Source organism: Daphnia magna, linkage group LG2 (genome assembly GCF_020631705.1).
Source record: "Daphnia magna isolate NIES linkage group LG2, ASM2063170v1.1, whole genome shotgun sequence".
Classification (NCBI taxonomy): Eukaryota; Metazoa; Arthropoda; class Branchiopoda; order Diplostraca; family Daphniidae; genus Daphnia; species Daphnia magna.
In genome coordinates, this window is record NC_059183.1 from 16,710,101 (window position 1) to 16,735,867 (window position 25,767).

The 25,767-nt window shown below is 41.4% G+C and overlaps 5 protein-coding genes across 12 annotated transcripts; 2 read left to right on the forward strand and 3 right to left on the reverse strand.

Moving 5' to 3' along the window:
* Positions 1 to 278: 278 nt before the first annotated feature.
* On the reverse strand, positions 279 to 6,309 carry LOC116917687 (protein FAM102A). 2 transcript variants are annotated; one of them, XM_032923263.2, is made up of 8 exons: positions 5,494 to 6,309; positions 3,116 to 3,236; positions 2,830 to 3,020; positions 2,417 to 2,565; positions 2,041 to 2,347; positions 1,397 to 1,813; positions 851 to 1,137; positions 279 to 769 (listed from the first exon to the last, which is right to left on the reverse strand). In XM_032923263.2, the coding sequence occupies exons 1-8, from the start codon at positions 5,637 to 5,639 to the stop codon at positions 678 to 680; spliced, it is 1,710 nt and encodes a 569-aa protein (XP_032779154.1). In that variant the 5' UTR covers positions 5,640 to 6,309; the 3' UTR covers positions 279 to 677. The 2 variants fall into 2 exon arrangements, with proteins under 2 accessions (XP_032779154.1, XP_032779155.1); XM_032923264.2 differs by lacking the exon at positions 1,397 to 1,813 and having other exon boundaries at positions 5,494 to 6,292.
* Positions 6,310 to 7,175: 866 nt separating this feature from the next.
* On the forward strand, positions 7,176 to 11,709 carry LOC116917679 (roquin-1). Of its 2 annotated transcripts, none has more exons than XM_032923240.2 (4): positions 7,176 to 7,333; positions 7,936 to 8,364; positions 8,422 to 9,112; positions 9,173 to 11,709. In XM_032923240.2, the coding sequence occupies exons 2-4, from the start codon at positions 8,248 to 8,250 to the stop codon at positions 10,990 to 10,992; spliced, it is 2,628 nt and encodes an 875-aa protein (XP_032779131.2). In that variant the 5' UTR covers positions 7,176 to 7,333; positions 7,936 to 8,247; the 3' UTR covers positions 10,993 to 11,709. The 2 variants fall into 2 exon arrangements, with proteins under 2 accessions (XP_032779131.2, XP_045024969.1); XM_045169034.1 differs by lacking the exon at positions 7,176 to 7,333 and adding an exon at positions 7,380 to 7,574.
* Positions 11,706 to 13,900, reverse strand: LOC116917695 (tRNA N(3)-methylcytidine methyltransferase METTL6). Of its 6 annotated transcripts, none has more exons than XR_004391231.2 (8): positions 13,740 to 13,864; positions 13,177 to 13,627; positions 12,780 to 13,007; positions 12,564 to 12,721; positions 12,358 to 12,400; positions 12,165 to 12,200; positions 11,954 to 11,995; positions 11,706 to 11,770 (listed from the first exon to the last, which is right to left on the reverse strand). XR_004391231.2 is itself a non-coding variant. In XM_045169038.1 (6 exons), exons 2-4 carry the CDS (start codon positions 13,587 to 13,589, stop codon positions 12,565 to 12,567), a joined length of 798 nt encoding a protein of 265 aa, XP_045024973.1. In that variant the 5' UTR covers positions 13,590 to 13,635; positions 13,740 to 13,900; the 3' UTR covers positions 11,706 to 12,200; positions 12,358 to 12,400; position 12,564. The 6 variants fall into 6 exon arrangements, 3 of the variants coding, with proteins under 3 accessions (XP_045024973.1, XP_045024972.1, XP_032779167.2); XR_004391232.2 differs by having other exon boundaries at positions 12,165 to 12,300; XR_006643106.1 differs by having other exon boundaries at positions 11,706 to 11,995; positions 12,165 to 12,300.
* Positions 13,901 to 14,540: 640 nt separating this feature from the next.
* LOC116917690 (tubulin alpha-1 chain) lies at positions 14,541 to 16,867 on the forward strand. The gene is made up of 7 exons (XM_032923268.2): positions 14,541 to 14,700; positions 15,066 to 15,126; positions 15,191 to 15,212; positions 15,302 to 15,384; positions 15,442 to 16,328; positions 16,393 to 16,660; positions 16,716 to 16,867. Exons 1-7 carry the CDS (start codon positions 14,581 to 14,583, stop codon positions 16,742 to 16,744), a joined length of 1,470 nt encoding a protein of 489 aa, XP_032779159.2. The 5' UTR covers positions 14,541 to 14,580; the 3' UTR covers positions 16,745 to 16,867.
* Positions 16,868 to 17,974: 1,107 nt separating this feature from the next.
* Positions 17,975 to 20,881, reverse strand: LOC116917686 (endoplasmic reticulum chaperone BiP). Its single transcript, XM_032923262.2, has 7 exons — positions 20,722 to 20,881; positions 20,378 to 20,546; positions 20,088 to 20,319; positions 19,812 to 20,028; positions 19,412 to 19,749; positions 18,821 to 19,346; positions 17,975 to 18,760 (listed from the first exon to the last, which is right to left on the reverse strand). The coding sequence occupies exons 2-7, from the start codon at positions 20,506 to 20,508 to the stop codon at positions 18,225 to 18,227; spliced, it is 1,980 nt and encodes a 659-aa protein (XP_032779153.1). The 5' UTR covers positions 20,509 to 20,546; positions 20,722 to 20,881; the 3' UTR covers positions 17,975 to 18,224.
* Between the last annotated feature and the right edge of the window lie 4,886 nt (positions 20,882 to 25,767).

Consider the following 25,767-nt stretch of genomic DNA (forward strand, 5'->3'; position numbering starts at 1 on the left):
CTTTGTTGTTGCCTGTCCTTCGGATTGTTGTGCACGCATGCGGAGCGAAACGACCGGAAAGATAAGAGAAATGATTCCAAATGGCGACTTATTGACGACCGTGGCCGATTTAGTTTTTCTTTTGCGCTGTTATTTTTCAAAACATATCGAAGCAATGAGGCGCCCGTGATCGACGACATTGAAAAAGGGCGTTGGCCGGCAAATAAATGACACGTAACGGATTGCGAAACAAAAAAAAAAAACAAATGAAGAAAAACAAATGTTGGATTTTTCTTTTATACAAAAAATATCGGCGATAACGAGAGGCTAGACGGAACACGTAGGAGAAATAATTTTGTTTTCGGACATTGCCATCCGCCAATTGAATTATTATTCATATTTTCCCCCTTCAATTAGGATTAATCAATACAGCGTCACGAAACGACAAACGACGAGAACGGGAAAAAATTAATTAGAAAAAAACAAAAAAAAAAACAATCCTCGAAAATCACCTTTCTTTTTTTGTTTTGTTTGTAACTAACAAGGCATTCAACATCGGGAAGTTTAAAAAGAATTCGATTGCTTTCTTTTCTTGTTTTACAACAACCGCTCCCCATTTTTTGTGGATATGACCAGTTTGTTTTGTTTTTCCCAATCCTCACGCAATGATTTCATTTACTTTGCGCTGTTCAAACACATCACCATATCCCGCCATAGACTTTGCTTTTGCCGTGATCCCACTGGTTGGATTGTGCGTTCTTAGTGATGTCTTTCAATTGCAATCCAGACACTAGGAAAACAAAAATATTTAGCCAAAAAAAAAAACCAAAAAGCAAAACAAACAATTTCTGATTATGAAACGGCCATGTACCTTCAGCGTGGACGTCGTGTTCCAGATTAGCAGATTTGATGAGGTCATCAATCACCTGTTTGGCATCGATCCTCGATTCTTTGCTTTGCTCTTCCAATTTTTTGCGCTTGTCTGCAGTGCCTGTGCTGGAAGCGGAAGAAGTCGACGTGTTCGTGTTGCTTGCACTCGCCGAAGAAGATGACGTCGAGCCGACAGATGGTGCTCCAGCGACGCCAATGGAATTGCTAACTATTTTCGGACGTTCCATCGAGCCCGTATCGCTGAATCCCGAACCGTTGCTCGGATTCCTGTTCCCAATGACAAAAATAAATTAAGAATTTCTTATTTTCAAACATCGTCTAAACGAAAAAAAAAAAAAAACAAAAAACGAAAAATCATTTCGAAATTAGCACGCGACGTGTGACATCATAAAATGTCCGTGGTGACGCACCCCACCCATTCTAGCTCAGAGGCCATTGAACGACCCGGATAAACAAATTAGAGTAAAAAAAAAAACAAACAAACAAACAAATGGGGGTAGTGCGGGAGGGTGGGCGTCAAGTATACCTGGAATGTCCCAGACTACTTTCATGCGGGGATGGTATTACGATGGCAGCGACGGCGGCAACAGTGGCTGGCGGTACAAGAGAACGGAGCGGAACATCGGGTGAAGGAAGTTTTAAAGCCGTTAAACCGAGCGGCTGTGGCCGGTTAATAGCCAACGGACTGATGGGCCGCCAATTAGTATGAGGTCTGGGTAGTACTGGGCTTGTATGACTGCAAGATTGGCAACGGATCGTTACTGTTTCCGGTCCACCACCGTCACCGCCGCCAAAGCCGGAAGATATGTTACAAGCCAACTCTTCGGCTGACACCAGCGAGACGGGCGGTGCAATAATGGGGAGAGGCTGATGGCCAAGGCCACCGCGCTTTGATAGACGAAGCGCGGAGAGGCGCGGCGAACAGACAGGCCACGAAGGAAATCTACATCCGCACAGCAAGGATCGACAAATGGAACCAAAAAAGAATCCGAAAAAAAACCAACAAAAAAAACAAGACGAACAAAAATATGAAAAAACTTTCCCCAGGATTCTTTTTTGTTCAACAAATAACAGAAGCGGAGGGATACGACGAACAAGAAAAAAGGGCGAAAACAAGGGGGTAAAAAACAAAATAAATAAAATAAAAAATATTGAAAAGGGAGAACGGACCTGAAATGCCCCAGCTCACCAGAGCTGGATTGTCGGCTGTGCTGGGATTGACTGGCCAACGACCCGTAACCGGAGGCAGACCCGCTGCCAGAATGACTGGTACCGGAAGAATTCCTAGAATGACCTGGTAGCAATTCGGCCAACACTGCGGATGTCGGTAACGTCGAACCGACAGTCAGCTCATCTCGATGCTGGGGAAGCTGTATGCCCATTAGGCCGCCCATGACATCGGAATATACATCATGTGTGCTACTACTACCACCAGAGATCTCATCCGGCTCTGGAGTCTCTGCACCGCCACCTACACCTGGCAGAGAGAAACAAATGTTTTTAAAACCAACAACGATCTCACAAATAAATGTAATTCATTTCATACTTGAAGAAGCTAATCTGGATTTATTAGAAGAGGGTCCAGTTAAAGGACCGACTAGTCCGAAACCATCCGAAACGAAATCGCCAGATGGCACCATAGTCGAGCTGTCGACAGGCGAATCCACCGGAATGTACACCTGTCGCGGTGTTGGCCTGTGCAAATACAACCCAACCAAAACGAAATGAAATTAAACGGTTTACACATGTGAAGACGTAACAAACAGATGGTTCGCTTTATTTAAAAAAAAAAAAACAACGGATTTTTAATGACTTTTTCTTTTTAAGTAGCAAGGAAAATATCCAAAGTTTTTTTTCTTCTTAAATTATTGTGAGAAAAAGAATATTTAGAAGAGACAAACATCTGCGCACGTAATAATAGCTTATTGCTGCAGCTAATAATAAGTAAAAAGTACGAACACTTTGAAACATGGATCGCCGGATAAGAGCGTCATAAGAATGGTGACTTTAAGGATAGAATTATCCTGGCGGTGTCGCGTGTTGTAGCCTTCCAATAGACAGCGGCGTAAAGTGGAACCCGAGCCAGCGAACTCAGCCAAATTCAAGTCGGCAAATCCTAATTTCTGGTACGATCGACCTCCTTTAACTTCCTGTGAAACCAAAGAAAGAAAAAAAAAAAAACCGCGTGTTTAAAAGAAAACGTGATGTGTAATTAGTGCGAGTGTTTGCTCAAATATTTATATACCTTGCGGACGGATATCCGCAAAAGGCACGGCTCCAGCACGCCTGTGGACGCATTGGCCGACATTTTGCAAACAAACGGGAATTTCGCTGCCCATCGCACTGTGTGTTGCTGAACTTCTTCCCTAGAATTGTGGGAAAGAAAAAGTAAGTTAAAAAACAGAGTTTTCCAGGAACTTTTGTTTACATCTACAAAAACGTTCTCTAAGCCATTTCATCATAAACAAAGTCTGGATCGATACACCATAACAACACCCAACGCCCTCGCCCAGTTTCTCCTTCGTCCTTTCATTTTCCTACATGGATATAAAACAAAATTGTTTTTCATTTTTCTCACTTCAATCCAGACACTTTAGACTTCTGATGTCGTATGCGATTTATTTCTGTCCATTCTCCTGCAGGAATCGTTAACGAGTCTTTTGAAACAGCCGCCAAATGACGTCACCCGTTTCTTTAATTAAACAACCCATAAGAAAAAAAGAAAGGAAAAGTGACGAAAAAAAAGAAAAAGTATCGACGCCGACGTCAGTATGAAGCACCCACACACGTACAGGGATTTTGCGTTCAATTACACACTTGGCCGCTCCCGCCGCCCATTCTGTGTTGCAATGCCGACCTTGTTTTTCATCATCGCATTCAATGCCTGTGGCCTCTTCTTTGCAACAACAAACAACACGACGGAGCCACGGAGAAATGGGAAAATCCAGGCAAAAAAGTAAAAATAGATCATTAGACTTTTTGTTGTTTATCCTTGACTGAAAGGAAAAGTCACGCTACGATGAGCATGAAGACTCTCTTTTTGTTTCTCGAAGGATCAAACGGAATTCGGTCAGTTAGGCGAATCAAATAAATAAAAACGGACGACAAGGAGACGTCGTAAAAGTCCCCGATTTCTACTTGGTTTATCAGTTACGTCCTTGATCTAAGATGATTTGATTCAGTTCCACTCTCTCGCAGTCCGTGGGGAAAAACAAAAAGTTGACAGTCAAAAACAAAAAGGATAAAATCTAAAATAAAAAAATAAATAAATAAATAAAATAAAAATATAAAAAAATCCGACATTTTCCCCGAGATATGGTGCACTGGTAATTCAATTAGAAAGAGATAAGAGACTTGTGTAGTGAATGAATCCAGATCACGTTTTCTTTCCGGTTCGCAACCGGTTCGTGTGTGTTGCTGTCAATCCGGTATGGTTTTGTGTGTTTAGTATGTACGAGAGATACTCTCTCATTTGACACTTTAGAAGAGAGAACAAAGTGGGGGGGGACACGAATTAAGAAGAAAGAAAATCGGATCACAAGAGTCACACCGGTTTTCTTTTTTTGTCAACTATTTTTTTTTTTTCAATCTCTCTTTCTCGGACTTTCTCTCCACGCATCCAGTTATTGTTGTTGAAAGAGACCAGGAAAAAGAAATAATTGGAAAAGTATTTGGGAACCGGAAGGAATCATGGAAATGAGGCTGAATAAATAATATACGAGGAAAACGCACATAATATTTGGATTATAAAAATAACCTTCCCCTTACTCCCCCAACCAAAACAAAAGAATTTTTTTTTTCTTGGCTGAACGTGACTTCGAAAAACCGCAGCTATTCAATTCATAAGAAACTATGCAATATCACGTGAAAGTTTTTTTCCCGTCCCCTTCTCGTCTGAACGTCCTTGCTGTTAAGTGTAGATTAGGACTTTTTCAACGTTTTGGGTACAAGGAATATACTGATTTCTCCCGGTCATGGCCGTTTGAACCTTCTCCTTTAAGTACAACTTTTTTTTAAAACTTACTCGATTCCCGAATAGGGGCAAAAAAAGCCATTACGTATTTCACTAAATTATGGACTAGATAATGAAAACAAGGATAAGCCATTCCCACCGAGACGGGCAGGGAAAAAAGCCGACAGATGATGAAGAATTCCGACATTTTTGACGAGAACCAGACAAGACAAAAAAATAATAATTTTACGAGACATAAAGGATATAGCTGATAGTTCCCGAGTTAAACTTGTTAACGTCATTGATTTCCACATCGACAAACCTGGGCTTAACGCTTTCACGGGTTCTCTCGGATATCGCTATCCAATAACGCGATATGTGGCCAGGGGAAGGGACATTTGGCTATTTTCAAACATGCACACAGCATGCCAGATGCGTGCCAAAAATTGAAATGATTGGAAGGAGGAAAAGAAAAAAGAAAGATGGCTGTACGCAGTGACGAATGGTTGAATTTCACGAGTCTTAAGCCAATGATGTCTGGGTGGCGATGGGAATTCAATTCTTCACGAGAGAGGTCGAATGATTGAAAGGAAATCTGGCGTGATCGCCGTTTCCCGTTTCCGTTTATGTTATTATTATTTTTTTTTAAATAATGAATTTTGAATTAGTACCTGGAAGAAATTTCGCAGAAATTACCACCGTCTAGTAGCCGCAACTTGGCGAAAAGGACAGCACTCGGAAAGGTGACGGCATTTAACTCTTCTAGGAACAATTCCACTTGAAATTTGTAACGTTTCTTCTTCAGCATAAACGCCATGATATGATATGAAAGTTTTTCTTTTTGGAGGGGGGTTGTCGTTAAACTGTTCCAGGAAAAAGGGAGAAACACTGTGTTGCTAACTGATGTTTGATAATACTGTAATCAACTAGTTTGATGGCATATCCCAGCTACAGCATCCGTAGGCGAGAGCAGACGACAAACTGTGTTGAAACCAAAACCCCAAAGGCTTGTTTCCATTTTGTTTTTCTTCTTTTTAGGAGGATAAAATAATTTTGGTCAGTTTTTCTTTCTCAGCCACTGAAAAAGACGTAGGATGTTGAGAGAATTTTGGCTTCGTCTTGTAGGTGGGAAAATGCGACAGCTGCAAATACACAGCCAACTAACCAAAAAGGAACTAACAACGTTTTTAGGGTTGTGAAATAAAGGGGGGGAAAAGACGCCAACGATCGGTCACTATGGCGTGCAATGTTAAATACAGAATACTGGGATCAACAACATCATACACACGACACGTAATCGCGAGTTCTTTTCTTTCCTTTTTCTCCTTTTGTCCGACCGATCGAAAGACCAAAGCTTCGTCACTGCTCGTTTCGTTAAACACGACTGTTTGCTGACAAAACTTTCAGCCTTTCTACCTTCACAACTTCCAAGCTTATCCTAACTGTTTCTCTGTTCTTTCTGCGAGACAACAATGCTATCCTTGATAGCCATCTAGCGGTCGGTTTTGGAAGCACTTAGCCCTCCCATGCACTTATGCCAGAAGCGCTTGTGGTTTCCGAAGGCGCTGTATTTTTTATTTTAATCTAGCTTTAATTTTTTTTTCAAGTACACGTGCAACCTACAAGGTATTGCGCCTCAAAAGGCTCAATCAGTCATGGATGGAGAAATACAAGGCACTGACGCCATTCGGCCTTAACAACTTGATGATGGCGGAAGAGTGAAAGAGAAACAGAAAAGCGCCAAAATCCTTGGGGTTTCACACACACACACACACAAAAAAGGCGCATCGAAGAAACGTGAAAAATTGCTGAATTATTGCGAAACAACGTGGCGGCTTCATCTGTTTTTCTCATGACAACCCTCCCGCGTGTATAGCACAAGATAAGAATAAATGATGTTAATCAGTTGATTGCCCTTGATAAAGACAATGAGGGCATGGCAACCTGACCTTTTGATAATCAAAAAAGGTAAGTGCGTAACACATTTTGTTGTGTTCAGAAATGAGGGTCCTTGCATCGTCATTAACAAAATTATCGATAAAAATAAAAGCTAGATAAAAATGTGATCCGAATTAATGGGTTTTCTGGATTCTGAATCGTTGCTTAGACACTGAGCTTTTTTTAATGGAGAATTTCCGGAAAAAAGCAGAAAATCGACGCCATTTTTTCAAAGACTTGGATCAGTAAAATCTTACCAACGTATTACACTTTAAGAAACAATCCTGATTAAAATTTGTTGAACAAATTGTAGTCATTGGGTACGTCATAAAATATTCAACATATTGAGAAAACATTAATGAAAACCTAATAATTTTGGTTTTCACCAAGCGGAATGCCGTGATACAAGAAAAGCAGACGACGCTAGCGGTGAAGGGCGTTGCTAAGGCCAAGAGTTCTGGGATGGGGAAACGGCGAACAGAGCCAGAGGGAGGGGAAAGTATGGCCGAGTCTCGCGATGGAAGTGAAGGCAGCGTTTATCATCGACCCGGGACTTTATTGACCTTTTCACTGGTAAATCTTCATTTCTTCAACTCGTCGAGCATCTTGTTCGATCGACTAACTTTTCCTCTCTATTTTGAGATGAAATTTGTGGTGTAAAAATCTTATTTTCGTCGTGAAATTCGTAAAACAAAAGTGCCTACTGTGCTGCGTCGTGTGTGTATGTGGCTCAGGCCCAAGGCAACAAAGACATATTTTGTCGACGGTTTTTTTTTTTTTTTAACCATCTCCTCCCTTGGAATCCGTAAAACACGTATTCTTATTTTCCTGTTCTAATCCCTTAACATAACTCTGTTTTATTAGTTTAATTTAGAAATAACATTTAGTGTCCCTTTTTGATGAAACGTGACGGTGTCGTTGTGCAATAGAGGGACTCCCGAGGCTACTTTTGCACGGGATAGACCCTGAACCACCTCCTCGGTCTTTTTATAAAAAGAATAACCAGTCCGATCTGGTTATTAGGAGTCTCTGACTTCACTAACTGTTTTTGCTGGACATAAGTTAATTTCGTGAATTTCTCACTGTTCCCGTTTTTACAATTCTTCATTCAGTTGCTTGCTGTTTGGCCAGCTTAACTAATCTCTCTCTTTCTTTTTTTCTTTTATTTTTTCTAGGGGCATTATGGGAAGCATGTAAGTTGGGACCGGGCGGGAGGCCCAGCTACTGCTTAAACCCTCTCCGCCCCAGCACAGGAGTTGCTGCATATATCACCATTTTTACCCCCTTTTTTTTCCTACACCAATTTTTTTCTTTTTTCTTCTTAATTTTCATCCCCCTGACGTTGATTCCCGCTCCCTTTTTTTGAAGTGTCCTTTCCATATTGAGACAACACAAGTGACAATAGAACCGTCATCAACTTTCAATTGTGTTAAAAAAAAGAAAAGAAAAAGTAGAAAACCAAAGACAGCGCGGACAAACGTTAAAGAATGCCAATTCAAGCTCCTCAGTGGACTGAATTTCTTTCTTGTCCCATCTGCCGTCACGAATTCGACCGTGTCCAGCGACAACCCATCAGCCTTGCTTGTGGACATACCCTCTGCAAGGTATTTTTATAGTCATGTGTTTATGCAATTATATATTTAATCACAACACTGTTCTAGACATGTCTTGCAAAGCTGCACCGTCGACAATGTCCATTTGACCAAAGCAGTGTCAGTATCGAAGCTGAAGACTTGCCCGTCAATACAGCCCTGTTACAACTGATCTCGCCTTCTAGTGTCCACCACAACAACTGCGCTCACCATGAAGATAATCACGAAGAAGATCAGCCTATGGAAGAAGAATTACAGTCAACAACAACGCTGTTGTCTTCCCTGAACAAGGATGAATGGCAATTGTATCGTTCCAGTCGACGCTGTGTCGAAGAGCTGGCTCTTTTTCTGAAAATCAGCGGAGGCGTGCCGCTACTATCTCGGCCTATGCAACGTAAATTGGTGACTTTGATCACTTGCCAACTTGCCGAATCGGAAGGACGGGCCAGAGCTGTTCGGGCAGCTCGTTCCTTGGGAGAACGCACCGTCACTGAACTGATATTGCAACATCAAAATCCGCAACAACTTTCAGCTAATCTTTGGGCAGCTGTCCGGGCTAGAGGCTGCCAATTTCTTGGACCGGCCATGCAAGAAGAAGTTCTGCGACTCGTTCTGCTTGCATTGGAAGATGGATCGGCCCTGTCACGTAAAGTCCTTGTTATGTTTGTCGTCCAGCGATTGGAACCCCACTTTCCACAAGCATCCAAGACAAGCATCGGCCACGTTGTTCAGCTTTTATACCGTGCCTCCTGTTTTAAAGGTACACTTTAAAATGAAAATTTGTTTCAATCTTTAGACAATTTTTTTTTCTTTTTCCCAGTGTCCAAAAGAGAAGGCGATTCTTCATTGATGCAATTAAAAGATGAATTTAGAACTTACGACTCATTGCGTCGCGAACACGACGCCCAGATTGTGCAGATAGCCACCGAGGCTGGCCTAAGAATCGCTCCCGATCAGTGGTCGTCATTACTGTACGGCGACTCAGCCCACAAATCGCACATGCAAAGCATCATTGACAAATTACAAACTCCGCAATCATTTGGCCAATCTGTGCAGGAATTGGTTATCGCCCTGCAACGAACAGGTGATCCACACAACCTGTCCAATCTCCGACCTAGTCTGGAACTGCTTGCCGCTCTTGATCCTTGCCCTGATGCCACTCTGCCCAGCTGGTCGGAATGCGACGGTGCCTTGGAAGCGGCCCGGATGACTGTTCGTGGTTTAATCGATTTTGTTTCCTCACACGGCGGAGCTACTAGATCCAATGGAAGACAATCGGAGCAATCCGCTCATGGATCCCATGGCATCAAATACAAGACCAGTCTGTGTCGCGACTTGCTACGTGGTGGCTGCCCTCGTGGAGCCAATTGCACTTTTGCCCATTCGGAAGAAGAGCTGGACAGGTACCGATCCCGTCACCGAAAGAATTCTGGCAAACTCAGGAACGGAACAGGCGAAGGTGGAAGTATAGGTTCTCAGGAGAATTTAGTGGTGGGCGTGGATGCAGCTGGTATCGCCATGATCACCGAAACAGATCCAACCAATTTTTACTTTAACCCAGCACCCGCAGATGGCACGCCCGTATTGAGCCGTCGTCCGAATTACGGGGCCCCGCCTTACACTGCCGCTCACGTTCCGTTTCGTTCACGTGGACAGTATGGAGCAAGTGCCTACCCGACTCCGCCGCCAACCTACGGTGCTGGACCGCATCTCTACGGAGCGCCTTCTCTGCCGCCTCAACCAGAATACGGAACGCAGGCGCCGATGGCTGATTATCCGACCCGGCCGATCGAAACTGCTCGTCTGATTCCATCACTTGCCAGCCAAAGTTTGGGCGTTTTGCAGAGCCGTAAACAAGAAATTTTGGATCAGCTGGAGAAAATTGGCACAACTAATATCAGCTGTCAGAACTATTCAATTTGGAATGGACGAGCAGCAGCAGCAGCCGCTACTCAGGGCGCCACCGGTTATAATCGGGCAGAAGGATTGTTTGACGATGATTTCATCCCATTTGGCGCACCCATTTGTAGCAAATACGGTCCAATATCGCGACTTTCAAGGATCATCCCACGAGCCTCAAACCCAATCCAGGCTGCGTCCTCCTTTGGCCATTCGCTCACTTCAACACCCATGAAGCGAACTCCACTGATTTCCACCGGTCGTGACTTGGGGGATGATTGGAATGAGGGACAAGACGAAGAAGACGGTGATGGCCAAGAGTCTAAAGGTGACTCAGCGCCACCCGCGGTGGAACCCGTGCCCGATTTCCTTGCGGAATCTGAACGGATGAAATACGAACTGGAATTAATCAAACAGCAAATTGATGAACTTAAAATGGCCACACGCGAAGCTTCTATAGGTTGTATGACAGAAGGTCGCCAACGTTTATCGCGAGAGCTTCACATGATAGAGGAGAATATCCGCGAAAAGGAACGCCAGTTGAGACTGACGCAGCGGAAGCGCCGTAGTGTGGCAACACCCGTCCATGGCAAAGCCCCAATCGACTGGGATGTTAAATTTTTTAACGGCTTCAGTGACCCTTTGGCAATTACCACCGGTGATGATGAGGATACGGGAATAGCTAACGGTATGAGAGAACTGGAACTTCGTCTCCAGCATGAATTGGAGGAACAGGAATGACGTTTTGTGCAGTTCACAAACAAAAACATTTAAGTGGTCGTTTTCAACGAAGTGCTGCGTTTTGCTTGTTTCATCTTCTCCCAAATTTCACAGACTTGATCCGTGTTGGATCATTTTGACAATTCGTACACTCTTCTGTCACCGAACGTCAATTGTATGTTGTTTTTCCCTCTCTCACCCCCCCGCATCCGAGTAATTACGTCTGGGAAAACTATACAAATCCTCACTTGAGTTTTCTTTCTTCGTGTGTGTTACGGTCAATATTTCTCTGCATTATATTAATGCGAATCGTTACGACGGCATTGGCGGACTGTGGCAGAGTTATATAGACTTTCTTTTTTCTCCTTTATTCGCGAGAACCACTCGTCGCCCCCACAAATGTCTGAAATAATCGATTCACATATTTGTTACTGCATAAAAAGTAAGTTTTCCACCTTGGCTATTGTATTTTGCTTCCTACGGCTCTACTATTTTTCATTCGAAGTTTACAATTCGTGTCAAATTTCTACTAGTTAAAAACGAGTATGGAAAATTGTAGCCTTAAGATTCCAGTATGTCGATTCCCTTCGCTCGATTGAAGACACCGTGGTGGGCGTTCATTGCAACTTTTAATCTTTCTTCAAATGCATCTGTGGTTTTTCGTCTTTTGCGTGTGTAACAAGACGTGCTTGATAAATAAGATTTTCGGAAAATGAAAATACACAAATCAATCGTCAATTTTGAAATTATTTTATTGACCAAAATTCCAACTCCTCATATAGTATAAATTCCGCTACATCTGTTGAAGAAAAGACAATTTGTCAGTAAAAATAAAAAATACAATGAAGTCATAAAACTATAAAACTGTAAAAATCAGAAAGTGATTGGTGGTCAAGGCTGTCGTCATTCAAACAGTCAAGAGTAGCAAATATAGAATCCATCATTTAGAGACAAAGTTTTTTTTTGCGTGAATAATGTTTACCTTGCATAGTAATCATACGGAACTCCCCTGTGAAGACATCACCTGCAATAAGACAGTAGGTTACATCACCACATTAAAAACAGCACAAACAACGGAAGTATTTCTGTGCCTCAGATCGGCAAATTATTTATATTCTTCCTTTGTTTTCAGATGATTATAATAATCATCATTTAACAACACCGCGTAACGCGAGAAAGGGATAAATATTTACTCTGGAAGACGAAACACCACTCCAAAATCGCCGAACCTAACAAGAAAAAGACGTTGTTATAACAGTGAAGCATCTCCAAAACGAGTCTTAGCAAGAATTAAATCAGAACGCAATATCTTCCTTATATTCAGATGACCTATGCAGAATATAATCATTTTACTTTTAATTCACAGAAGTCCAGATATAAGCTTACCTCAAAATTGCAAATATTGAATGAAACACTGCAGCAGTCAGACCTATGACAACAATAACAATTTAGAAAAGGCATGACACTAAATTGTTCAAGTTTACCAAAGTTATTCAGTTAGAGCTAATACATGCTTCCTCCACAAAAAATGTCAGGAAAATTATTTTGGATCATCAGAATAAGGAAATAGTTGAGACAAGATGCTCACTCACCTCATTTTTTTATGAATTTCCCCTGGATAAACACACGGGGTTCATCTACCCCTTCTTTTTTATTGATGGTCCTCCTATTTACATAGTGGCAGGTGAAAACATCAAATCCAGCCTCCATCGCCAACTGGTTCAAACATTCCACAGAGAAAAAATAAGACCTAAAACAGTAAATAAATTTTAGTCCACATAAAGACAGCAACCCACAGGACAAGTTACCTGGTACCATCCTGCCTAACATAGAAGTTTTCACTTATTTTATTCCCCCTCCCAAATCGAAGCTGAGCCATGTCATAAAGGCCATAATCTCGAAATATTAGGGCACCTCCAGGACGAAGGACCGAAGCAACTGAGAAAAGCGCCGGAAGGAATTTGTCTGGATGTATAGCTGACAGGACAAAGATGAGGCTGACTACATCAACAGGTTCAGGAACAAAATCCTTCAAACTAGAAAACACAAGATATTCAATATGGTGCTAAGCTAAGCAAGAAAAACGTTATCCATATTTCATCAGATAGGGGCGAAAGACTAAATGCCAATTTCCTGCACAGTCATTAGGACAAGAGTTTCTCATCATAGAAGTAGCTCAAAAAGACGAAAACAAACAAAAATTACCTGTCTTCGGTTATATCACTGACGAACACATTCATCCTCTCTGGATTAAACCTGGAATCACGCTTGACAAAATCAACAGCTCGAGGTGAAAAATCGCATCCGTAGATGAAAAGGTCTTCATTTTCCTCCAACAACGGAAATAGGAAGTTTCCAACTCCACAACCTACTTCCAATAAAATTTTCTTTCCCTCGCCTTCAATTCCAAGCAATTGCTCGAACTCCCGAGTTGTCCAGTGTCTGTCTCGGAAAAACCTTGTATCATTTCTTTTGTAGAATAGATCCCAATTTCTCTTGGCTTCAGCTTCCAGCTTCATACTTTTAAATTCAGAAACTAGAGTCTGATCCTGTTTCTTCAACTTGTTTTCTTCGTCTTCTGACAAAACACGCTGGGTATTCGATCCAATGTTCTCCATGACGGATGCACATGTGGAAGAGTCCCCACTTGACAGAACTGCACATCTAAGTTAAATCATATCCATAAAAATCTAATCCATCGATACCCAGACAATAACAAACATGTTCGAAATAAAATGTATATACATCCAGAAAATATATCAACTTACCAACTCCTGCCATATTGAGTACTCCTCAATTCAAATGAAGATTTCAAATTGAGTTCTGAGCATGTTTAGCCGGGGCTTTTATCCTTTTCAGCCTTCTATCGAAAAAGATGGTGCACCAAGAAAGGGAACTAGTCCATGGTTGCCAGTGCTACGGCTTCGTTTTTTTTTTATTTATTTCTCACAAATTGTATTTCCATTTCGAATTTTAAACTCCATGTTTAATCGTAACCAGAGAAGAAGCACAGACCGTTTTTGACAGGAAATAGTTTTTGTGTGCAAGAACCAAGAACACGAGCGAAAAAGAGAACAGTTATTTTAGCTGCGTTGCCATTAAATCAATCAGGCAATTCGCAAGAATTTGTCATGGTTCCAAATTCCAAATTTCCAATACTTCCAAATCCAAAAGTTGTGGACTTGTGGTTGGCTATCAAAGTATTGGTCCTCCAAACTCGCGCCTGTCGCCCAACTCTGAATCTAGTTGAATTGACTTTTTTTTTAGCTTGAAGTTTTATTGAGTTTGAATCATAATCAACAGAATCAGCTTTAGAGCAAAATTTTCAAATTCCTGAAAATTACTTTATTCTGCCAAAAAAACAATGAATATCACTTGTCGTCCAGAGTATATCTCCATCAGTCATAGCCAAGCACTTCCGCTGGGAAATTGTAACACTGGTGAAGGTTCTTCCACCCACGGTGTTGAAACAAAGGTTCGCGCTATGTTTTGCCTCAAAAGGAAACGGACGACTACGGATGAAAAGCCAACCAATCAGGGAGAGCCTTACTTTTGCAGTCTGACCAATCATAATCGTCCAGCCGAGCACCAGAATTTACTTATTGGTTCATGTTCGAGTACATTTCACCACTTCACCACGGAACGGCATCCTTGTTAGGCCATTCTGCGTCCGAAGGTCTTCTTATTCCTGGTTTACCTCATTTATTACCAACTAAACAATTAACCATGGTAAGTTAAGTTAATTAAAGGATTTAAGCATTTTTTCTATGTAGTAATGGTTTTTTCGTAGATAAGATTTGCACAGATAGAAAATTTCATTTGAACTATAATTTTCTTATCAACAGTATTGCCATTTAAATAATTAAATATACTTTTATTTCGGATTCAATTTTTAAATTCTACCTTACAACTAAAAGCGGTATTAAAGTTAAGGTGATCTCACAGGGCGCGTCAGTTGCCCTCGCACCTTTTTCGTACATATTCGTTGCCTTCGGCATTTTATAATTTGCCGCAGCCATATTGGGCGTGGAAGTCTTTTAATAATAGGCCGTATCGGTGCCAGGGCTTCTAAATAAAATTATTCTGTTTTCCAGCGTGAATGTATCTCAATCCACGTCGGTCAAGCTGGTGTCCAGATCGGCAACGCCTGCTGGGGTAAGTTACAGAAAGTTCTTAAACATGCAAAAATACATAATTAATTATTATTTCAATATTTCAGAATTGTACTGTCTGGAGCATGGGTAATATATTTGGCTTATTAATCACGGCTCACGATCTTATCTTCAGGTTGTATGGTATCTCATTTTCATTCGAAAATTGTGATTTTCAGAATTCAGCCTGATGGCCAAATGCCTTCTGACAAGACTATTGGAGGAGGGGATGACTCATTCAACACCTTTTTCTCTGAAACTGGTATTACTTGAGTATGAGAAGTTTTGTGGAACATTGCCCCACAATCCTATTTTGTAGGTTCTGGTAAACATGTTCCTCGCGCTGTCTTCGTCGACTTGGAGCCCACTGTAGTTGATGAGGTTCGCACTGGAACCTACCGGCAACTTTTCCATCCTGAACAACTTATCACCGGCAAGGAAGATGCTGCCAACAACTACGCTCGTGGCCATTATACCATCGGAAAGGAGATTGTTGACCTTGTTCTGGATCGTATTCGCAAGCTCTCTGACCAATGTACCGGACTTCAAGGATTCTTGATCTTCCACTCATTTGGCGGTGGCACCGGCTCTGGTTTCACCTCTCTTTTGATGGAACGTCTTTCCGTCGACTATGGCAAGAAATCTAAACTGGAATTCGCCATCTACCCAGCTCCTCAAGTTTCCACCGCTGTTGTCGAACCATACAACTCCATTTTGACCACCCACACCACCCTCGAACATTCCGATTGCGCTTTTATGGTTGACAACGAAGCTATTTATGACATCTGCCGTCGCAACTTGGACATTGAACGCCCGACTTACACCAACCTGAACCGCTTGATCGGCCAGATCGTCTCTTCCATTACGGCTTCTCTTCGCTTCGATGGCGCTTTGAACGTCGATTTGACTGAATTCCAAACTAACTTGGTTCCATATCCCCGTATCCACTTCCCATTGGTCACCTACGCTCCAGTTATCTCGGCTGAGAAGGCTTACCACGAACAATTGACCGTGGCCGAGATCACTAATGCTTGTTTTGAGCCGGCCAATCAGATGGTCAAATGCGACCCTCGCCATGGCAAGTATATGGCTTGCTGCATGTTGTACCGTGGTGACGTTGTTCCTAAGGATGTTAATGCTGCCATTGCTACCATCAAGACCAAGCGTACTATCCAGTTTGTTGACTGGTGTCCCACTGGTTTCAAGGTAAAATTTGAGAAATGTTCGGGAAGAAATGGCTAACCTAAAAGCAAAACCTTAACCATTTTAGGTTGGCATCAATTATCAGCCACCCACTGTCGTTCCGGGCGGTGATTTGGCCAAGGTCTCGCGTGCAGTGTGCATGTTGTCCAACACGACTGCCATCGCCGAAGCTTGGGCTCGTCTCGATCACAAGTTCGACTTGATGTACGCCAAGCGCGCCTTTGTACACTGGTACGTCGGTGAGGGTATGGAGGAAGGCGAGTTCTCCGAAGCTCGTGAAGATCTTGCAGCCCTCGAGAAGGATTACGAGGAGGTTGGCATGGACTCCGTTGAAGGTAGTTGCGGTTTTACCGTCTACAGAAGTGACATATTAATGTTTCCAAATTCTAGGCGAAGGCGAAGGCAACGACGAATATTAAAGGTATTCGATCCAGGTATTTCTGCGTACCGAAACTTTCCCGCTTCTTCAGATCTATCTCGCGAGCTTTTACTAGCACAGCAGAGCATGCTACACGCGTTCAATACAAGGATTTGCAAATCAACTGCATTTGTTTTTCATTTACAATAAAATTTCGTCGTGAAAAGCATGCTGAGGGTTCTCTTATTACTATCTACACTCAGTGTCTAACACAACTGAGTGAACGCTAGAATGGTTCGTCACTGCAGTTCACCGAGTACTAGTGTGAACAGCAGTAATGTATCATTACTGATATTTCTTAAATAATATTACAGATATCTTGTTTTCTGACCAGAAATTGAAGTTCTAAGCATGAAATGATAATTCTTGGTCTTTATTAAGCGAACAAGTACTTAAGAAATACTTGAATATGCAGCTATACAGTCGTAAAAATAATTAAGAGAAAAGTACTATGTAAACATTACTAAAAGTACACAGTTTAACTAGTTCAAACTTTTGATTTGACATCCAAAAAGGCAAATGTATTTTACCATCAAAATCAGACAGCCACACTGTTTAATGCTTGCTGTTACAAATACACACTTATTACATGTTTTCTGAAATTGTAAAAAAACAAACAAAAAGACAATAGATATCGAAAAATGTTTAAAATTTCAGCATCCAACCACCGCTATACCAGAGTCTTAGATGGTCAAACAACTCTACGCCCACGTCATTTTTCACAGGCTTCGCTCCCTCCGATTGACCTGCACCAGGCGGATGTTTAACTGGGAAATAGCGTTTTACATTGTAGTATATCAGATTACCGCACGGTGCTGGTCAGTCGAAGGGATCGAGCCTATGGCAGTCAGAGATTACATGGTAAACTCCATGTAAAACGCCTGCAAATTTCGCGAACCTCGCTCCCTCCGAAAGTACTGCACCAAGTGGAGTTTGACTGGGAAAAGATACCCTTTTGCATTGTAGTGCATCAGGTCTCCGCGTAGTTGGAGTACTGTCGAAGGGAGCCAGCCTATGCTCACCGTGTAAAAAATCGGGTTCGTGAGAAGTGACGCCGGACGACCAAAGTAGTTAGACCATGTAATCTATGACTCTGGCTTGCAAAAATTGACGTGGGGCACGGGCGTTGGTTATAGGCGTTTAACACAAGAGTACTTCAACCACCTAATCTATAACTCAGGCCACACCAATGACGTTCAACCACCAAGCAAAAACCCAATTAAAATCCCAATTGTAAAGAACATTCATTCATGTATTACCCCTCCAAATAAACTTCACAGAACATAGACAGAAACTGTTTCATCTCATTCACGCAAAATCAAAAATAACTAAATAAAATCACGGATAAGTTAATGGTGTTATCCTATAAACAGACTCGAGAATTGCGAAGCAGGACACGTCGTAACTTCGCACGTATTGGAAAAACGATTCGAGCTCTCAGTAGAGTGTTTTGTAGCAATTATTTAATTATGTGAATTAGTTTATAACTCGTCTTTGCTGGAATCATCAGCTTCCTCATCTTTGGATTGCGAACCAGCGCCGGCACCTTGATAAAGTTTGGCGATGATAGGTTGAACGATATCTTCAGCATCCTTCTTCTGTCTCTTGAAATCTTCGGAGTCAGCCTCAGCATTGTTCTCCAACCACTTAATCTTCTCATCAATGACACCCTCGATTTTTTCCTTCTCTGCTTCGGATAATTTTCCCCCAAGCTTCTCCTTGTCACCAATTTGGTTCTTCAGAGAGTAGACGTAAGACTCCAGCTCGTTACGGGCCTCGACACGTTCCTTAAGCTTCTGATCTTCATCTGCAAACTTTTCGGCATCACGGATCATACGTTCGATATCTTCAGGGGTCAAACGATTCTGGTCGTTGGTAATAGTAATCTTTTCCTTGTTGCCAGTTCCCTTGTCTTCAGCCGACACTTGAAGGATACCATTGGCGTCAATTTCGAATGTGACTTCGATTTGTGGAACTCCACGTGGAGCAGGCGGAATGTTATTCAAGTCAAACTTGCCTGTAAAAAAAAAACGCGTAAGCCATTTTAAGTATTGTAGATTATCAAAAATAAACTTACCGAGAAGATGGTTATCTTTAGTCATTGGGCGTTCTCCCTCGAAAACCTGAATGGTGACTGTGTGTTGGTTGTCGGCGGCGGTGGAGAAGATTTGTGACTTCTTGGTTGGAATAACAGTGTTACGGGAAATCAACTTGGTCATGACTCCACCGACAGTTTCAATACCCATGGTCAAAGGATTGACATCGAGAAGAACGATCTCACCGGTATCTTGTTCTCCGCTCAAAACTCCGGCTTGAACAGCAGCGCCATAGGCGACGGCCTCATCAGGGTTAATGCCTCGGCTGGGTTCTTTGCCGTTGAAGAATTCCTTGACCAGTTGTTGCACCTTCGGAATACGGGTGGATCCTCCGACCAAGACGATTTCATCAATATCTGTTTTTTTCATATCAGCATCTTCAATGACTTTTTGGACAGGCTTCATGGTTGAGCGGAAGAGATCCATGTTAAGTTCCTCAAACTTGGCACGAGTCAGAGTCTCGGAGAAGTCATCGCCCTCAAAGAAGCTTTCGATTTCAATTCTGACCTAAAAAGGAAAGGGAAATTAGAATAAATAAATTGGTTCTTTAAGCATGAAATATGCCGACATACTTGGTGAGCCGAGGAAAGAGCACGCTTAGCCTTTTCGACCTCACGACGAAGCTTCTGGACAGCACGGTTGTCTTTACGGATGTCTTTGCCCTTCTTCTTCTTGTACAATTTGATGAAATGTTCCATAACGCGCTGATCGAAGTCTTCGCCTCCCAAATGGGTATCACCGTTTGTTGCGATGACTTCGAAGACACCATTGTCAATGGTCAATAAGGATACATCGAAGGTACCGCCTCCCAAGTCGAAAACCAAGATGTTCTTTTCTCCGTCCTTCTTGTCAAGACCGTAAGCAATGGCGGCAGCAGTTGGTTCGTTGATGATGCGCATCACGTTGAGCCCTAGCAAAAACCAAATAAAAATTCTAGAACTGATGCACAAAGTATTTCTTTAATATTCTTACCAGCGATGACTCCGGCATCTTTGGTGGCTTGACGCTGAGCATCATTGAAGTAAGCTGGGACAGTTACAACAGCATGGGTGACCTTCTTGCCAAGGTAAGCTTCTGCAACCTCTTTCATCTTTCCCAAAACCATAGCTGAGATTTCTTCAGGGGCAAACACTTTGGTTCCTTGAGAAGTTTCCACCTGGATGTAGGGCTTTGCATTTTTTTCAATCACCTGTTTTCACCAAAAGATTTGACATAAGTGCAATGGAAAATCTTAGAATTATGTATCACCTTAAAGGGGAAGAGCTTGATATCATGCTGAACAGTATGGTCTGTCCAGTCACGTCCAATGAGACGCTTGGCATCAAATACAGTATTTTCAGGGTTGGTAGTAAGTTGGTTTTTGGCAGCATCACCAATAAGGCGTTCATTATCAGCAGTAAAAGCAACATAGGATGGAGTAATACGGTTTCCTTGATCATTCGGGATGATTTCAACACGGCCATTTTTGAAGACACCCACACTACAAACACAAAATGTGAAGCAACTGCTATCCAAAACAGAATACTAACAAAACTTACCAAGAGTAGGTGGTTCCCAAATCAATGCCAATTACAGTCCCTACCTCCTTGTTCTTCTCTTTTTCTTCCTTGGCCACAGCCAGGGTTACAAGAGCTAAGGTGAGCAACAAAAACTGCCCTCTGAATCTCATTTTCTGTTTTTTAAACTGCAGTATTGAAGAAGTAGACCCTGTTATAAAAGCAAAAAACTGCGTCAGCATCAAACGTGTCCAGGTGAATGAACCCTCGTGACAGAACGTGAAGGGAAGCGGCAAGGTATGTACAAGTATAAAGCTCTTTGAATACAATGCACAAGCAAACAGAACTAGTTGATACTAAGAAAAACAAGTGGGAATAAAACTTACTCAATAAGACGATTATGGATCAGAATAACTATCGAAATTCGCAAGAACAGTGTGTAATTCGTTTTGCCGGTCTTGAAGTTGACGTAGTAATGACGTGAATTCTTTCTCGATCGGAATATATGTTCTAAGGGAGAAAACTAGCTCGTGGCCGCTAGGGGGCTTCGCTTTCGTGGTGAACTGTGATTGGTCCACGACATTAGGACTAACAGGCCATCTAGCCAATTGCAATACGATTCCAGAAGAAAAGAAAAGAAAATTGTTCTCTCAAATCTAACACTGCCACGACAGCTGCACATGAATACGTCCTTGTTTTTACTGTTAACTGATGCAATAATAAATCTATTTAATTCTGTTTTATTTGAGATGATTCCCGAAGCATTGAGTTTCACTTACGATTGCTATACCGAATTTGTTTGCGTGACGTGTCACTATCTTATTGGACACCAGAGATGAAGGGTAATTTTCCCTTCTTCTCTGTTGGACACCTATGAGCATTGTATCGGAAAGAAATGAAAAAACCGTTACGTTCATGTTTCTCATAGTAAAACACAAGGGGTTCGACACTCAAAAAATACCCACACGCATGTCCCTAAAAAAAATATAAAAACGCGCGAAACGTTTTTCCTCCTCTTTACCAGATTTTCTTATTGTTTTCTTGCCTCCAAAAATTTCCATAACCACTTTTGTCTTCCAAATTCCAGCTTCTTCCCAAAAGTGGAAAATAACTTTTATTCTCCATTTTACTTTTTCGCTTTTCCCTATTTTTCCTTTTCTAATTTTTTGTTTTAAAATAAGAGACCAGCTGAAGTGTAGTGAGTCGGAATAGTTTATTTAGTCCCTTGATAATGTCATGTCCTTGAGAAAATTTGATAGTTGGTTAACTGTTGCATTGGTAAAAACAATTGTTTTGAACCTTGGGCATCAAACGTAAATGTTGGAGAAGGACAACTACAAATATACGAAACACAAGGGTGAAAACCATGATGGACATGTACTTCGATTAATTTTCCCGAAAATATAGATTGATTTATATCTAGTTTATACCATATGCAAGTACCCCAACCTCATGGTCTTTTGATCAACTATCCATTCAAACATGGAAATAGATTTTTAGTGCTGTTAAAGTATGCAAAAGAGAGAACTCGCCCCAAAAAACCATTCCCTTCCAAATTCCGAAAAGACACCAGTCTCCAATTTGTACAACTTTTCGAGTTGAACGAAGTTATTTTTAATTTTCTTCTTTCGGAAAAATTTGCCAACTGCATGACTCGTAAAGTGCGATCATTGCTTAATCGCCGAACTGAATTTTCACAAACCACACGACCGGCTTTTTTAACGACAATTTGCGATCCATTATTACAAATGATACTAGAAAGCGCTAGACTCAAGCTGGCGAGAAACCAAATGAGAAAATCTCTTAGCTGGGCCATTCCAAGAGACTTCAGTACATCTATGTCATATTCATCACCCGCGTCAGGACATGGCTGGACGTTTTCCTCGACCGCTGTTTCTTCTGCACCGAGTCATCCAACTCCAACAGCAAGTTGCTATCAATCAATGCTGCAGGGTGTTCCTTATCTTTTCGAGACACATTGATTCGTTGAACTAGTTCTTGATTGAACATAAATTTCTTTTTCCTCTCATTTTCACACCTAAAATCCAATCATATAAGAATATTACAAAATGTTTTATTGTCTCGAGAATTTTTTACCTAATAATTGAAACTGATGGTCAACATCTACCATGGCCTTGCGAATTATACGTTCGATTTCTCATCGGAGGGTAAATGAGAAGGAAGATTGAAGAATATTTTGCCATCGTCTTGGCTCTGGTCTTCAAAGCATGAGTAAACCTCGGGAAATAAACTCCATCGTTTTCTCCTTCTCCCAGAAGTTGGTTTGCGGCATCCGCTCTCTCGCTACGACTGAAAAACCTTTTCCACTTAAATTTACTTGGGTCGATTCTGTTGAAGTCAACGACCGGACAAGTCGAAAAAGATTCGCAGCTCTGACTCCCAAATGCCACGGCCGAAACAGATGAGGAGTTCCATTCTCTCTTAGTCTCCTTGATATGAGGACTAAGGAGTGGGCATTTATCTCAACACACATGTACGCGTTGGGGTGATGAAATTAATATCTAGTTTGTATCCGTTTTCTTAAGCCAATGTCGCCAATACCGTAAAGCGAGACAAGAATACCATATTCCATATATTCTGTCTAGTGGTGATAAGCTTTATCCAAATAACTTGCTTTATTAGTTCATTAGCTTAGATAGAAGCACGTTACTTCTGAACCTGATGAAATAATATACATACAACAAGATATATAGTTGACGTCAGACCATTCACAATTTTCTATTTTCTAACTATGATTTTATAAAAAGTTATACCTGTACTTTGTCGCACAGAATATCAGTGACACAAGGGTCAAAGTCTTCTTACAGCATCGTAATTCATTTTGTCTGCAAATTTAGATCACCTTTTTAGTGGTGCTGCCTTTGTAACTTCTGTTAGAGTTGTTCAGGTCAGACACCGAAGCAATCCCTTTACCTATTGTGAAAATGTAGCTCGGTCTCTTTTCAGTAACCGCGTTCGAAATTTTGCGCCTGTATGCGAACAATTGAAATAAGCTCCGTCTGCATTATAAATACTAAGAAAATGTTCGGCGTTCGGAATTGTACCTATGTGAACTGTGTCTTGTACTGGCACTGCACTGTTTATTACATCGGCGGCGAAAAATCCCATTGTCGTTTAGTAGCCAACCCGTTTCGTCGCTATTTGTTGTGCTGCATAAAGAGAAAATACTTGCCATCACATTATTTTACTTTTCTTAAAATAACTACTTATATACCGTACCGCTTCTGCTTTTTTGTCTGAGAGACGGGGGAAGCGCACCTAAATTCAAAACTTGGCGCATCATTTTCTTTCTCTACTGTCTCCGTCTGCGGAATATTAGCATTCGATTCCCAACTTGTTTAGTTCGGCTTCAATATAATTAGCCCTGTGCTTAACATCGTCTGCCGTAAATCTGTTGTTTGAACAGAAGAAGCAATCCGATAGCCGGGATTTGCTCATCCATGGTTTGCGCCATAACAGTGATAACCACAGCTGCACGTTCATATTTTTCGAATAAATTAACAATATCCTCGGCGGTCCTGCAGAAGAAGCTAGCGAATCGGGAAATCCTGCGAATATTTAGTTTTATGAAACATTCATAATACATAGAAAGAACAGAAAATTAATACCATTGCATCGCGCGGAAGACTAAATCCAATGACTTGTTTGTCCTTTTTCGTATTTCTCTGTCCGACGATGGCTGTTCCGTCTTCCGCAATGGAAACGACTGGTGGCAGTCTATGTTTATCCAAAATTTCTTTAAGTAACGCAACATTTACTTCTCCTTCGGGTACTGATTTGTGAAACGAGGATAATTTTTCTCAATAGTTCTGCAACTAGGAAATATTCCTTCAAAATTAGCACTTAACACTTCATAAATTTACGACCACCCTGAATATAACTGTACATGGCAAATGTATAGTCAATATCCTTGTCGTAACGATATCCACCAGTTTTTTTAATTTGAACGCTAGCTTGAATGTTCAAGCGTTGAGCATGTTCTTCTTGAGCTTGGTTTTTGATTGCGTTTTCTGGACAGAGTACGACTCACTACTGCTGTCCGTTACTGAAAACCTGGCTCTCATTAGAAGGCAGTTGAAGGTTCCGACCCGACAGTTTCTGATGAAGATGCTCCGAGCAAAGTCTATTAGGTTGTGATTGTGAAATTTGGGCTTGATTACTTTGACCACTGGTTCCTGGGTTGCCCCATGACTTGTGATCATGACCGTGCTTCCTTTGTGGAAATTATTGATGTGATTCCATAAGAGAATTTCCAGCCGACATGTTTGTCACCATTTACGTTAAACGGCGCTATTTTCACGTAGAACAAGTAATTTTAGGCTGTTCGCTTTCATGATTGTCAATCGTCCATTTAATAGACGGTAAATCCCACGTATCACGAGTTTGCTTTTGAAATCCAATTGAATAAGTATTCCTGTAACGATTTTCCCTTTCGTCTTATCACGCGTGTGTATTTTGTGTTTCTTGTGTTCCTTCTAACGTAACGTTTGTCATATCACTTTGGCCTTCTGAAACATTTGCAGCACGACTTATGACTCGCATCACAGAATCTATGGGAAGAACATTAGTAGGGCTAACTTCTTGTAATCCTCCATTCACAGGCATATCAGCCAAGCCATCAGCACTGTTATTTTTTTCTCCTGACTCTGATGAACTGAAGGTGACACTTCTTTCTTTGCGTCCTGATGACGGTAAATGTCATGAAAAGTTTTTTGACTTCGCGTGTTATTTTTGAGCAGTGTCACAACATGCAATTAAGCTTTTTCTCCTGGCATAAACTAAACTTCAAGGAATTTTTGCAAACATTTTCCAAAAATGCTGACTTTCTCAGCTTCGTAAGTCAGCAACGTAATCTACATCAGCAAGGATTGTTCTTACAAATGTTCTAATTCAGCACATCGGGATTTATTCGAGCCAAAGTACGAAAGAACTATAACCGAGCTTTAATAATATGCACTTGATTTTTGGGGTAACATTTATGTCAAATTCTGTATGCAGAATAGAAAAACACAGTTTTCCCCATTTTCGTCACTCTTGGCACTAGATCGCAGATACGGTGTTCAGACCGCACGACAAAGTAGTCTACATTCAACTGAAACAAACCAAATATGCGAAATTTACTTTTTTCCGAAAGATTCATTTTTTCACTTTTTCAATTTTTTTTTTTACTCTTATTTCAAGTGACGAAAATATTTTATCCCACTCCTTTTTTTCTTTGCTTTCTTTGTTTGTTTTTTTTTTTTTTGTAACTGATTCCCCATCATTTTTCATTTTCTTTTTAGTTCACCTTGTAAAACAGGCTTAACACAACATCTCTGTAATAGATAAAGGGAAGAGAAAAGAGCAGGGCTGCAATTTTCCGAATCGATGTTTCATTCCTCTGCAGACTACGGCAGCTTTGAAAGTAAAGA